Source organism: Zeus faber, assembly GCF_960531495.2.
Source record: "Zeus faber genome assembly, chromosome: 1".
Taxonomy (NCBI): Eukaryota; Metazoa; Chordata; class Actinopteri; order Zeiformes; family Zeidae; genus Zeus; species Zeus faber.
In genome coordinates this window covers 24,398,544-24,410,845 of record NC_137193.1, presented here as the reverse complement: position 1 = coordinate 24,410,845, position 12,302 = coordinate 24,398,544, and the positions used below count along the sequence as shown (strand labels likewise).

Below are 12,302 nucleotides of genomic sequence, written 5' to 3'. Positions count from 1 at the left end.
AGTGACTATTGTTATTATTATTATTATTATGATTATTAATAATAATCATAATAATCATAATAACAATAAACTTACCATCGTGAACAACATTGCAAAAAAAGACAAATGGTCCACAGGACATTGAAGAAGACTCTTTACTGTTTTGGTGTGATAAATAATGAATGACGATCGATGGGCTTGCCTTTCGACAACCGCAAAACCAATTCGCAAGCCTGGCAAGTGGGGATGCATGGTAATCTTTTATATTTATAGCAGCAAAGAAATTCAAAATTTAATAAATGCACTGTAAATGCATCCAGACTCTGATCCACAGAGAGCATAGGAAATTCTAATTCCCTTCTTAGTAAAGATATACAAGACTTTGCTGTTTTATGGTAAAATATTATAAATAATACAAAGGCAAGCCACTACCGAGAAACAAAATAAAGTAGGCAAAGTATTCAAAATCCCTCTGCATTGCAAACAACCCCGTCTTTAATTAGCTGTTTCTATGTTTTGAATACTTTGAATACTAAAATATATTCTGCATTGATTTGAATAGAATAAGATAACATTTCTTAATTTCTTTATTAATCTTTACATTTTCAGGTGTGACCGCAGCAGGAGTTGCTAGAATAGTTCAGGTCAAAAGAGAGATTAAAAAAATAAAATTCTATAGAAAATTAGGTATATGTACACATCTATGAACAGAAGTTACCAGGGAGGTAAAACTGACTAAAATCTGTGGAAAAAATGGGGCACATTAAAAAGGTAAGGGTGCAATGCCCCCTAATGCCCTTCTGTAGAACTATCCACCCATCCATTTATTGATTTTCTTTACTTTTTCTGGTTAGACTAGACTAGATTTAAACCCAGTTGCCTTACGCTGCAAAGGAACAGTGTTACCAATGTGACTCTGCCGTGCCATGTGCAAACTTAACTGTACTGCAATTATGTGTTAAAATAACATCAAACCATCATGTATGATTTGTATAACAAAATTATTGACAAATACAGCTATTCGTGAACAAACAATATGTCTATGTGTGTGGTAAATCCAATATGACCAACACGAATTATGACGTCTGATATCCTCAGATGTTTTGATTTGCAATGAAAACCAACAAGACAGAATAATATTTCAGAACAGCATGGAAAAAAACAAAACATATCACACATACGTCATTTCCTGTGTAAGTAAGTGTGTTTGCGTGCACACACATGTCAGACTGTGTCAATATGCATGTGTGTTTGTGAGGACATGAGTGAATAAACTAAAGATTAGCTCCTGCTATTTGAGCAGCCTCCGTGAGGACCTCTCCGGCCCGTTGTCGGTATCCTAGTGACAACTCCTTCGCTCTTCTGACCTCCTTTAGGCTCTCCTGCAGGTTCTCATCCAGCCGCCGCTGCTCCTGGTAGTTTGGAGCCTCGGCATTCACCTGCTCAGCCATCCGCTCCTCACCACGAAGAAGCCATCCAATCAGCTCCTGAAGCTTAGTTCCCAATGAGATGGTTGCCTTGGCAGCCTGTGACACACCCCTTAGTTCATCCTGGGCCAATCGCAGGCGAAGAGACGGACGTTCTTCACCTTCTGACCCCAGTGGAACCACAGAGAGAGAGAAGTCATAGCCCTTTATCTGGAGGGCTATCCTGTACTGGTTCCCTGGATCCAGCAGACAGAAAGTAGTGAGATACATTTAAAGAAAAAAAAAAACTGCCTCTACAAAGGCTGTATTGCCAGGTCGTCTGGGAGCAATAATACATTGCTGTGTGCCTTTTTTACCATGCTCATCACTGATCTTTTTCACAAACTCCGACAGAAGGAAGGTGTTGTCATGGTTACAGTTGTAGGCCTGTTGCAGGCGGATGATGTGTTGCACCATGGCCTCGTAGTGTTCCTGCTGCTTGTTAAAGGTCTCAGCCACATCAGACAGCCTCTGGTCTAATTCTGACACCCCAACTCTTCTCATTACTAGCCGGCCACTCCGCCTAATGGTCTCTGTCTCTGTAAAAAAAACATGCATACACGCATTTATAGTTTGCAAACAGTGCACAGCTTATATTGCACAACACAATGTACATAATTACAAACATGTATATACATTTATACATATACAATCTGTGGACCCGGTATTTTTTTTGTTTTGATGTTGTATATAGATTTGTATTTTTTCTTTTTTCTTTACTTTAATTGTATTTTCATTCATTCTCATTTTTTTTAAATCCCATCTTGTTATGTTTTTGTATTTTGTTTTTGTATTATATATTGTATGTATTTTGAATCTTGACTTTTCTCGAGCTGGGTTGATCTGGGGGCGCAATACAGGGGGTTGCTTTTTGCACAAAAAAAAAAAATTATATATATATATATATATATATATATATATATATATATATATATACATACACACACACACACACACACACACACACACACAGTTACAACCATTTTGTTTTCCACCTTGATACACAGTAATTCCAACTAGAATGTGAATTGTTGATACAGAGGCTAATTTTTTGGTTTATTGTGTATATACCGTAACAAAAACAACAATAATAATAATAATAATAATAATAATCATAATAATCTTTATTATAGTTATAATATGTACCAGTGTATGCTGACCGGATCGGCCTTGCGGATTCAACTTCACTCTGCTCTGGTCCATGCTGAAGCAATGGCTGTCTCTGAATTGACAAAGGTAAAGGTTCATCGTCCCAGTAACTTGATGTTTTCAAACTCAATCAAACGTGTCGAAATGCTCCGCTACGTATCCACTTTATTACTCTGTGGAACATCAACCGACCCCAAAAACGAGCTGTCAAAAGAAAAGTTGACCATGACAATCCAATCCCGTGAGAGTTTAACTTTCAAGTCACGATGAAAAAAAGATCATTTTTAATGCAAACGGTCAACACATGCAACCCATAATACACGGCCTACACCCGTACCTCGTCCTCGGTGCCTTCACCAGAGCAGCAGCAGCAGCAACGGGGTAAAAGAGACATTTTACTGTTGTCCGGATCTCAAATGATCCCCCATCCCCGTCACTTCACCCCGTCCGAGCCCCGTATGCCTATGACGTCACAGTCACGGGACTCTCCCTGGAGGTAACGTCACGAGGGAAACAGGTGCGCCGATGTTATAGGTGTAAAGAGGGAATCAAAGTTGAGTGAAATGGAATCTAGTCTTTGCATCATTACTGGAAATCTAATTATTTATATGAAAAATAACTGTTTCTCGAGAATAAAATAACCACCCAAAAAAAGTTATGTTGAGTTTGGAGTTAGGCGCACGCTAATGCTGCGCTAATGTTAATCGGAGGAATGCAACCTCCCACTTGTAAAGGAAAATAATTTCAAGTCTGTCCGAGTTTACCGACATAACAGACCCGACGACACAGCGAAATGGCAACACTCACCATTGACTATGAACAAAGGTTCCCTTTGTGAGAGGGCTTTTATTTGAAAACACGTCTAAAAATGTCGTTATGAACTGCGCTGTATTATTATTTATGACATGTTAACATGCGGTCCGTAGCTTAGAGAATGCCAAACAAATACACATTTCCGTGTTTTCACGAACAGAGTCAGTAGAACATGTTTAGCTCGGAACCGGGGGACTCGGGATCACGGATTTCCGATTTCCAGTGAAGCGCGTCGAGTTCGGGAGTTTGTGTTGTGGTTTAATAAGTTAACCGCTAGCGGGCAGTGGAGCCGGTTGGTGACGAGGTTGTAGACGCGGAAGAAGAACAAAAGGCAAGCGTAGCCTCAGCCCTTTTATTTCTCGCATTTCTCCCTTTTATTCCTGTCAATATTTGTCGAGACGACGTCTTGTTTTAAGCAGTGTTTGTGTGAGAAACGGGCGTCAGCTAACCCCGCAGCATTTAAAAACGAGCTTTCCGCAGCGAAGCTACCCAGCTTGAACCATGGGCTCCACGTAAACAAAGAGGCAGCTCTTGTTTATTATTCCAGTGCGAGCGATAGTTTTCTAGATCTCTGGCTGTCCGTCCAAATCACCTCCGAAATGACAGGGATAGCCCCTACACAGAAGCCTTGTGGCACCAAGAAGAAGAATGAGAGGAAGTGGGCATCCAAAGAGGAGTACGGGCAGCTGTCCAGCATGATGGGCGTCATGAACACCCTGAGGAAACAGGTATTGGGTGAATGGCACTAGAGCGAGCACGTGCAAGGAATTTCCCATGCGTGCAGTTATGCCAGAATAATAAATCTATCCACCAGATGGAAAAGAGGGCAAAAAGCAATTACTAAATGGTAAATGAGGCAGGTCTCAAGTGGCGTACAGTATCCAGACGTGGAGAGACAGAACCGACTTGTATCTTGAGTGAGCTGTTACACAATCAGTTAGGCTACATCATGGATTTAGATAAGGGGAATTTAATTCATGTCAAGGTTTTGTAAATCATTTGACTGAATATGTTCCAAAAAATACTTCTGACGTGTGTGTGTGCGTTCCTTCCTGCAGGGGACCCTGTGTGATGTGACCCTGGTGGTGCAGGGCAGACACTTTGCTGCACACAGAGTGGTGCTCGCTGCCGCCAGCCACTTCTTCAGTCTCATGTTCACCAGTGAGTGCATACTATCAAAATATGTGCACGTATACACACAATTAGTTTTCGGACGTGAATCACTTCAATTGGCACGGGGGGGGGTACACACAGAAGCCCATTTGAGGGAAAACAACTTCACACACCTGCACATCCCTACGCTGAAGGCGAGTTCCTCAGTTATCCCAGATCCTACTTTATCCCCACAAGCACCTGAATTTGAAATTGGGAAAATGTGAGCTCTCCCATATTGTTGTGTTTCTCTTAACAACGCCCTTTTTTTTTTCTCACAGCCAGTATGATGGAGTCAATTTCCCATGAGGTGGAACTGAAGAGTGCTGAGCCTGAGATCATTGAGCTGCTGGTGGAGTTTATCTACACCGCTCGGTAAGAGATAGTGTTTTATGTACACCTTCAGTGCTGTGACACGTAGAAGAGTCGTACTGTGGCATGTGTGCTATTAAAATGAATGGGAAAGGATAATAAAGGGCAGTCTCCTGCTCTATATGTTTTACTCTCCGGTGGCTACTCCACAAAAACACTTCAGTATACTGAGGTGTAAAATTTACTGTTATAATTAACTCTGTCTCCTAGAGAAAGAAGGACAATACCGACATGGCTTCAAGGATCTTTAATCTGCTCTATCCAGATTCCCTAATCTGGTATAAGGCAATCAAAATCAGTGATTCTGCTGGTGTTACTTGTTCTTATTGAAGATTTTGCTGACAATCTTACAGTTTTATCATCTACTACTGACATATGAACTTGGTGGATTTTCTATCTGTATGCATCGACAAGAATCCTGTAGACAGGTTAAACAATTGCAGTACTCTTCTCTGCACGGAAAGCTCAGTTCAAGCTTTCATCATCTCAGGACTCACCTAAATCCCGACCTTTCTTGTTATGTGTCTGTGTGGCTTATGTATCAGGATCTCGGTGAACAGCATTAACGTCCAGTCGCTGCTGGATGCGGCCAACCAGTACCAGATTGGGCCGGTGAAGAAGATGTGCGTGCAGTTTCTTAAGGGACAGATTGACGCTACCAACTGCTTAGGTAAGAGTGGAACCCTTTCTACCACAATGTCTTTGTCTCCTGAATTGACTAAATGCATCAGAGCCTCCATCCTCATAATTTGGCTGAGTTGTAGAAAATACATCCAGAATGTGTGGGGGAAGAACAAATGAGTTAGAAACGCTATAAGAGTAGATAATCAAGATTCAAGAGGTTTATGTCTCACATGCATATACATATGTTCGTACATATATGCAGTGAAATTTCATTGTAATGCAACCGGAGATTATGCACAATAAGTTCGAAAAATAATAAAATGTGCTTAATCCACATGGAGGTGCTGATTTCTTTGTGTTATTATAGAGCTCACCCCTTTAGTGAGGAAGATGAAGCCCAGACTTGATTGACTGGAGAGATTTATTTTCTATTTAAGCAGTTGTGTGGGCCTGGCAGAGGTTTTGGACATTCTGCTGAAAGACGTGCCATTGATTTTTGCCAGTAATTATGATTCATGAGTGAGCTACTTTATGCTCAGTTGTATTGTTTTTTTTGTTTTTTTGTTTTTTGTTGTTATTTTCTTATTTTGTTACCGGGTATTTTTTCATTCACATGTAAATAAATTGTCACTTCAACTTCCCTCCACCTCCTATTTTTGACACTGATTAAAACCTTACAGCCATCAAGAGCTTATAGATGATTCAAATGTAATTAATGAAATGATAATTAAAATGTCACTGTAATCTTCTCATAATATTGATAGGTATTTCTCACTATACTTGTGCTCTGGATTCACATCCTGTTCTCTGCTAGGCATCGCGGCGCTGGCCGAGTGTATGGACTGTCCAGAGCTGAAGACGGCAGCTGAGGACTTTGTGCAGATCCACTTTACGGAGGTCTATAAGCTGGACGAGTTCCTGCAGCTGGACGTTACGCAGCTCACACACCTGCTGCACCAGGACAAACTCACAGTCCGTGCGGAGGCCCAGGTACACACACACACACACACAGAAACAAAATTCATTTCAGTGTATTTGTTATATAGCGAGAGAGAAATGTGTCTTCTGTATGTGTGTACGCCTGTGTGTGTGTGTGTGTGTGTCTTTGTATGTAGATTTATGACGCAGCGATGCGCTGGCTAAAGTACGACGTGTGCAACAGACAGTGCTACATGGTGGAGGTGTTGGGGTGCGTCCGCTTCCCGCTGGTCTCCAAAACCTTCCTGTCCAAGACGGTGCAGGCCGAGCCGCTCATTCAGGACAACCCCCAGTGTCTCAAGATGGTCATCGGTGGGTGGCGAGAGTAACACACAGAAATGGAACACTCACGCTATGCTGAATATTCATTACTTTCTTGGGAAAAGGGAGATGGAGCAGGATCGCCAACTAATCACATTTAGCAATTAAGACACATGAAACAAAAACAAACGAAGAAGGAAACATATTTACAAAATTGTTAAAATAAAGAACTGCTTATTGAGGCCGCTGATGCAGAGGCAGCTGCTCTACAAATCCCCTCTTTGTCAATACCTTCAATCTTTTAATTAAAGTAATATGCTCGCTCTGTCATCACCTCTGACGGGTCTCCATACTGTATTGGAAGTGCTCAGTTGGTGTTGTCCCTGATTGTCTCCAGGTGGAATGCGCTACCACTTGCTGTCACTCGAGGACCGGGAGGACCTGGGTGAGAGCAGCCGACCCCGACGCAAGAAACACGATTATCGCATCGCTCTATTTGGAGGCTCCCAGCCGCAGTCCTGCCGCTACTTCAACCCCAAGGTAGTGACAGATGCATGTACATTAACACACGTTTGAATTGTCCAAACTTTTTTTTCTAAATAGCGCAGTAATGTCCTGCTTAAATAATCCTCACTGATTTTGATGATCTTTTTTTATTTTTTATTTATTTTTTTACAGATGACATAAAATAAATTATATAAAAGCAAAGAAGAATAAAAGCATATAATAAAAAGAAAAGTCACAAATCACAGTGATAAAAGGTTAAAGTGCAATTTAAAACAGGCCTACACTCCAAAACGTGGAAGCACTCAAACCCGCACCTACTTGGTCATTCGGACTCAAACCCATCTAGAAAGTCAGTAGGATTTAGTTATGAAAGTCCGGAAAAATGGCTGGTCTTTATATGCAACATACTCAAAATAGTCACACTTTCTCACACATTTCAAAGTGTGTGTGTGTGTGTGTGTGTGTGTGTGTGTGTGTGTGTGTGTGTGTGTGTGTGTGTGTGTGTGTGTGTGTGTGTGTGTGTGTGTGTGTGTGTGTGTGCGCCTTCCTGTAGGACTTCACCTGGTCAGACATCCGCTGCCCCTTCGAGAAGCGTCGGGATGCGACGGTGGTGTTCTGGGACAATGTGGTCTACATCCTCGGGGGGTCCCAGCTCTTCCCCATCAAGCGCATGGACTGCTACAATGTGCTGAAGGACAGCTGGTACTCCAAGCTGGGGCCGCCCACACCCCGTGACAGCCTGGCCGCCTGCGCCGCCAATGGCAAGATCTACACTTCTGGTGGATCGGAAGTGGGTGAGCACCGGGAGGAAAAGGGTGCTCTTGTATAATTTTTAAATTTAGGTTAGGATTGTGTTGACACAGGACAGATGGATTAGAATACTACAAGACTAGAGTGTGACGATGAGCACCAAGAAATTGATGCTAGTGCTATCAATTATTACATAATTGCCTGAATGCAATTATTTGAGCTGATGGGCATGTTGGCAAAGGGATCAGAGACATAGGTGACGAGAAGCCGATGGGTAGGTATGGTGTCAAGGAGAGGGATGTGGAAGGACAGATGGTGGTGGATTTTGCCAAAAGGATGGAATTGGCTGTTGTGAATACGTATTTCAAGAAGTTTGTTTCTTTAGTACTTTGAGTACTAGTAGTACTTTGAGGAGTTGATGAATGAAGAAAATGAGAGGGAGAGAAAGGGAGTGGATCAAAAAGTGCAGTAAATTAGCAAGGATGCGATGAGAAGAGCATTAAAGAAGATGAAGAGTGGAAAGGCAGTTGGCCCAGATGACATACCCGGGGAAGCATGGAAATGTTAAGGTGAGATGGCAGCCGTGTTCCTAACGAGACTGTTTAACACCATCCTGAAAAGGGAGAGGATGCCAGAGGAGTGGAGAAGAAGTGTACTGGTACCCATCTTCAAGAATAAGGGAGATGTACAGAGCTGTAGTAACTACAGGGGAATAAAGTTGATCAGCCACAGCATGAAGCTATGGGAAAGGGTAGTGGAGGCTCGGTTAAGAGGAGAGGTGGGGATCAGCGAGCAGCAGTATGGTTTCATGGCAGGAAAGAGAAGTACAGAAGCAATGTTTGCTTTAAGAATGCTAATGGAAAAGTACAGGGAAGGCCAGAGCGAGTTGCACTGTGTCTTTGTGGATATAGAGAAAGCATATGATAGGGTACGGAAAGAGGAAGTGTGGTATTGCATGAGGAAGTCGGGGGTGGCAGAGAAGTACGCAAGAGTGGTACAGGATATATATGAGGGCAGTCAGACAGTAGTAAGGTGTGCAGTAGCCGTGACGAAGGCATTCAAAGTGGAGGTGGGATTGCATCAAGGATCAGCTCTGAGCCCTTTCTTGTTTGCACTGGTGATGGACAGGTTAACAGATGAAATCAGGCAGGAGTCTCCGTGGACTACGATGTTCGCGGATGACTTTGTGATCTGTAGCGAGAGTAGGGAGCAGGTTGAGGAGAGCCTGGAGAAGTGGAGCCACGAATGAGAGAGAAGAGGAATGAAAGTCAGCAGGAGTAAGACAGAATACATGTGCCTGAATGGGAGGGAGGGCGGCGAAAGCTGAGAATGCAAGGAGTGGAGGTGGAGAAGGCGGATGAGTTCAAGTACTTGGGGTCGACCATCCAAATCAGCAGAGAGTGTGGGAGAGAGGTGAAGAAGAGAGTACAGGCAGGGTGGAGTGGGTGGAGAACAGTGTCCAGAGTGATCTGTGACAGAAGGGTTCCAGCAAGAGTGAAGGGAAAGGTCTACAGGACGGTAGTGGGACCAGCCATGTTGTACTGTTTAGAGGCGGTGGCACTGACTAAAAGGCAGGTGGCTGAACTGGAGGTGGCAGAGTTGAGGATGTTGAGATTTTCATTGGGAGTGACAAGGAAGGACAGGATTAAGAATGAGTACATTAGAGGGACAGCTCAGGTTGGACAGTTTGCTGGAAAAGTGAGAGAGGCCAGATTGAGATTGAGGTTTGGACACGTGTGTAGGAGAGATGAGTGACATTGGGAGAAGGATGCTGAGGATGGAGCTGCCAGGCAAGAGGAAAAGAGGAAGGCCAAAGAGAAGGATTATGGATGTGCTGAGGGAGGACATGCAGGCGGTTGGTGTAAGGGAGGAAGATGCGCAGAACAGAAGGTATTGGAGGCAGATGATCCGCTCTGGCGACCCCTAACGGGAGCAGCTCAAAGCAATAAATGTAACACTAATTATTTGCATTTCCATCAGTTGAGTTGAGTTCAATAAACGGTCAACTTGGAATTTGATGTCAATAAATGGCTCTCCTGCAATAGGTAGATATTACACGGATATAACTCATACGATGACAGTGGCATAAAATTAACACAAAAATGACAATTTAATTGGTAATCATAATTACGTGTATGACAAATCATTGTCAACTAGAATTTAATGATCGTGACAGCCCTAATTGTTTCACATTGTAACGTCAAAAACAGTTTTAAATATTCGCAGATGCCCAGGAATCTTTTTATTTGCTTGATGTGCGGGCACAAAATGGGGTTTTTCATCCTATCCAAAGAAAGGATTATTAGCGTTTAATGTCTGTCGACAGGCAGCTCGCCCCTCAACTTGTTTGAATGCTACGACACGCGGACAGAGTCCTGGCAGGTGAAGAACAGCATGCTGATGGCACGCTGCAGCCACGGCTCAGTGGAGGCCAGCGGCCTCATCTACGTCTGCGGAGGAACGATGGGCAACAACGTGTCCGGCCGCGTCCTCAACAACTGTGAGGTCTACGACCCCAACACACAACAGTGAGTGATTAAGATTTCTCAATATTCACTCCACCTGCATCCAAAGCTACTTTGTAAACTAACGTCTTGTATGTACGAGTCATCAGTTTAGTTCATCTTTAGACAAGTTAATTTATAATGTGCAACATTAATGAATACAACTTTTAGCAGTGTTTAGCAGGCTCCTCTACGTTTTCTGAAAAGCTTCTGAAAGATCATTTTTTTTGTGGAAATGACACTGGGACGGGGTCCAAAACGTAACATACTTGGCCGAAGATGACACAATTAATTTAAAAGTGGTCAATTAAGTTTTTGTATTTCTCGATTTAACATTGAAAGGTGATTATAAAAACCGAGGACTATGAGTTGAAAAAAATAAATAAACACATACACACATGTATTCCGATGATCTCTCTAACACTGTTATAACACTGATGGAGTTTTCATACTTCCAATCATACCTCAAATCTCTCCGTTCCTCTTTCACTCTTCAGGTGGAGGGAGTTGAGTGGGATGCGAGAGCCCAGGAAGAATCACGGGCTCGTGGTGGTAAATAATCGGATTTACGCTATCGGAGGCCAAGGAGCTGTCGGTAACTAGATCAAAAACTGCTAGAGCAACTGATGTCGGTTGGAAATAAGTACATTGATCGTGTTCATGGAAATGAGAGGTCTGCTTGTGTTTGGCTGCTACATTAGGTGGACTTGACTCGGTGGAGTACTACGACATCGGCACCAACGAGTGGCACAGTGTGGCGGCGATACCGTGGCGAGGTGTGACGGTGAAGTGCGCGGCGGTGGGCGACGTCATTTACGTCCTCGCAGGGTTCCAGGGGGTGGGGCGACTCGGACACGTCCTAGAATACCACACTGACACCGACAAGTATGTGTTTGTAGAGATATGTAATATACTATATATACTAATATAAATAAGACAGTGAGACTAACATTATATCTCTAAAATTTAATAGTTTTGCGTGAAATTCCTGAAAATGAATAACTTCTACTTAAAGTATTTAAAAGTCTTTGAATTTAGATTTCTAATGCCAGAATGAACCCTATAACATCAAAGTGTAGTAAATATTTATAGATGGATTGAGGATACATGTATTAATTTTTCAGATGCAAAGTAATCTTAAATCTAGCTAAAACCAGCGTTCACAAAAGTTTTAAATAATATTGGCTGCCTGCCAACGCCTGTAATTTATGCATATTAATTATGAGGCTATATTTTTCTGCATTATTATTGTTGCTGTGTGCCTGTGCAGGTGGGTGACGTGCAGCACGGTGCGAGCATTCCCTGTCACCAGCTGCCTCATCTGCGTGGTGGACATATGTGGGGTCAATGAGGACGAGGACATGGACCTGGTGGACTCCCAGATGCCCACGGCTCCCCTGCCCTCTCCATCTGTCTCGGCCTCATAGAAGATTTCTGCTCAACCTGTTGCCGTCTCTGAAGTTTGATATCAGATTTTGGCTCTGTGGTCTCAAGTCATTGTTTGAGTTATTTCAGCATTGTTTAGGATACCTGAGGTTGCCAATTTGAATCCCCAGGACGTTTGGGGAGATGTTTGGCAAACCTGGAAATAGAAAAACTGAAGCTTTATTTTTTATTGATGGACTCTGTATGGCAGTTGCTTTGGTCTGCATTGAAAGGTGTGTGTGTGTGTGTGTGTGTGTGTGTGGCAAATATGCACATTTGTTGAACAGATCTCTTAGTTGTGATGTAATAAAATTGTGGAATA

The 12,302-nt window shown here is 42.8% G+C and overlaps 2 protein-coding genes across 2 annotated transcripts; one reads left to right on the top strand and one right to left on the bottom strand.

The window, feature by feature from the left end:
- Positions 1-199: 199 nt before the first annotated feature.
- Positions 200-2,987, bottom strand: LOC307239173 (uncharacterized protein). The gene is made up of 4 exons (XM_080012473.1): positions 2,932-2,987; positions 2,592-2,667; positions 1,763-1,984; positions 200-1,642 (listed from the first exon to the last, which is right to left on the bottom strand). The coding sequence occupies exons 3-4, from the start codon at positions 1,947-1,949 to the stop codon at positions 1,254-1,256; spliced, it is 576 nt and encodes a 191-aa protein (XP_079868599.1). The 5' UTR covers positions 1,950-1,984; positions 2,592-2,667; positions 2,932-2,987; the 3' UTR covers positions 200-1,253.
- A 759-nt stretch (positions 2,988-3,746) lies between these two features.
- Positions 3,747-12,299, top strand: klhl7 (kelch-like family member 7). Its single transcript, XM_080010312.1, has 12 exons — positions 3,747-4,135; positions 4,466-4,568; positions 4,841-4,934; positions 5,477-5,601; positions 6,370-6,545; positions 6,671-6,845; positions 7,192-7,334; positions 7,855-8,095; positions 10,378-10,579; positions 11,053-11,150; positions 11,257-11,440; positions 11,826-12,299. Exons 1-12 carry the CDS (start codon positions 4,007-4,009, stop codon positions 11,980-11,982), a joined length of 1,827 nt encoding a protein of 608 aa, XP_079866438.1. The 5' UTR covers positions 3,747-4,006; the 3' UTR covers positions 11,983-12,299.
- The last annotated feature ends 3 nt before the right edge of the window (positions 12,300-12,302 follow it).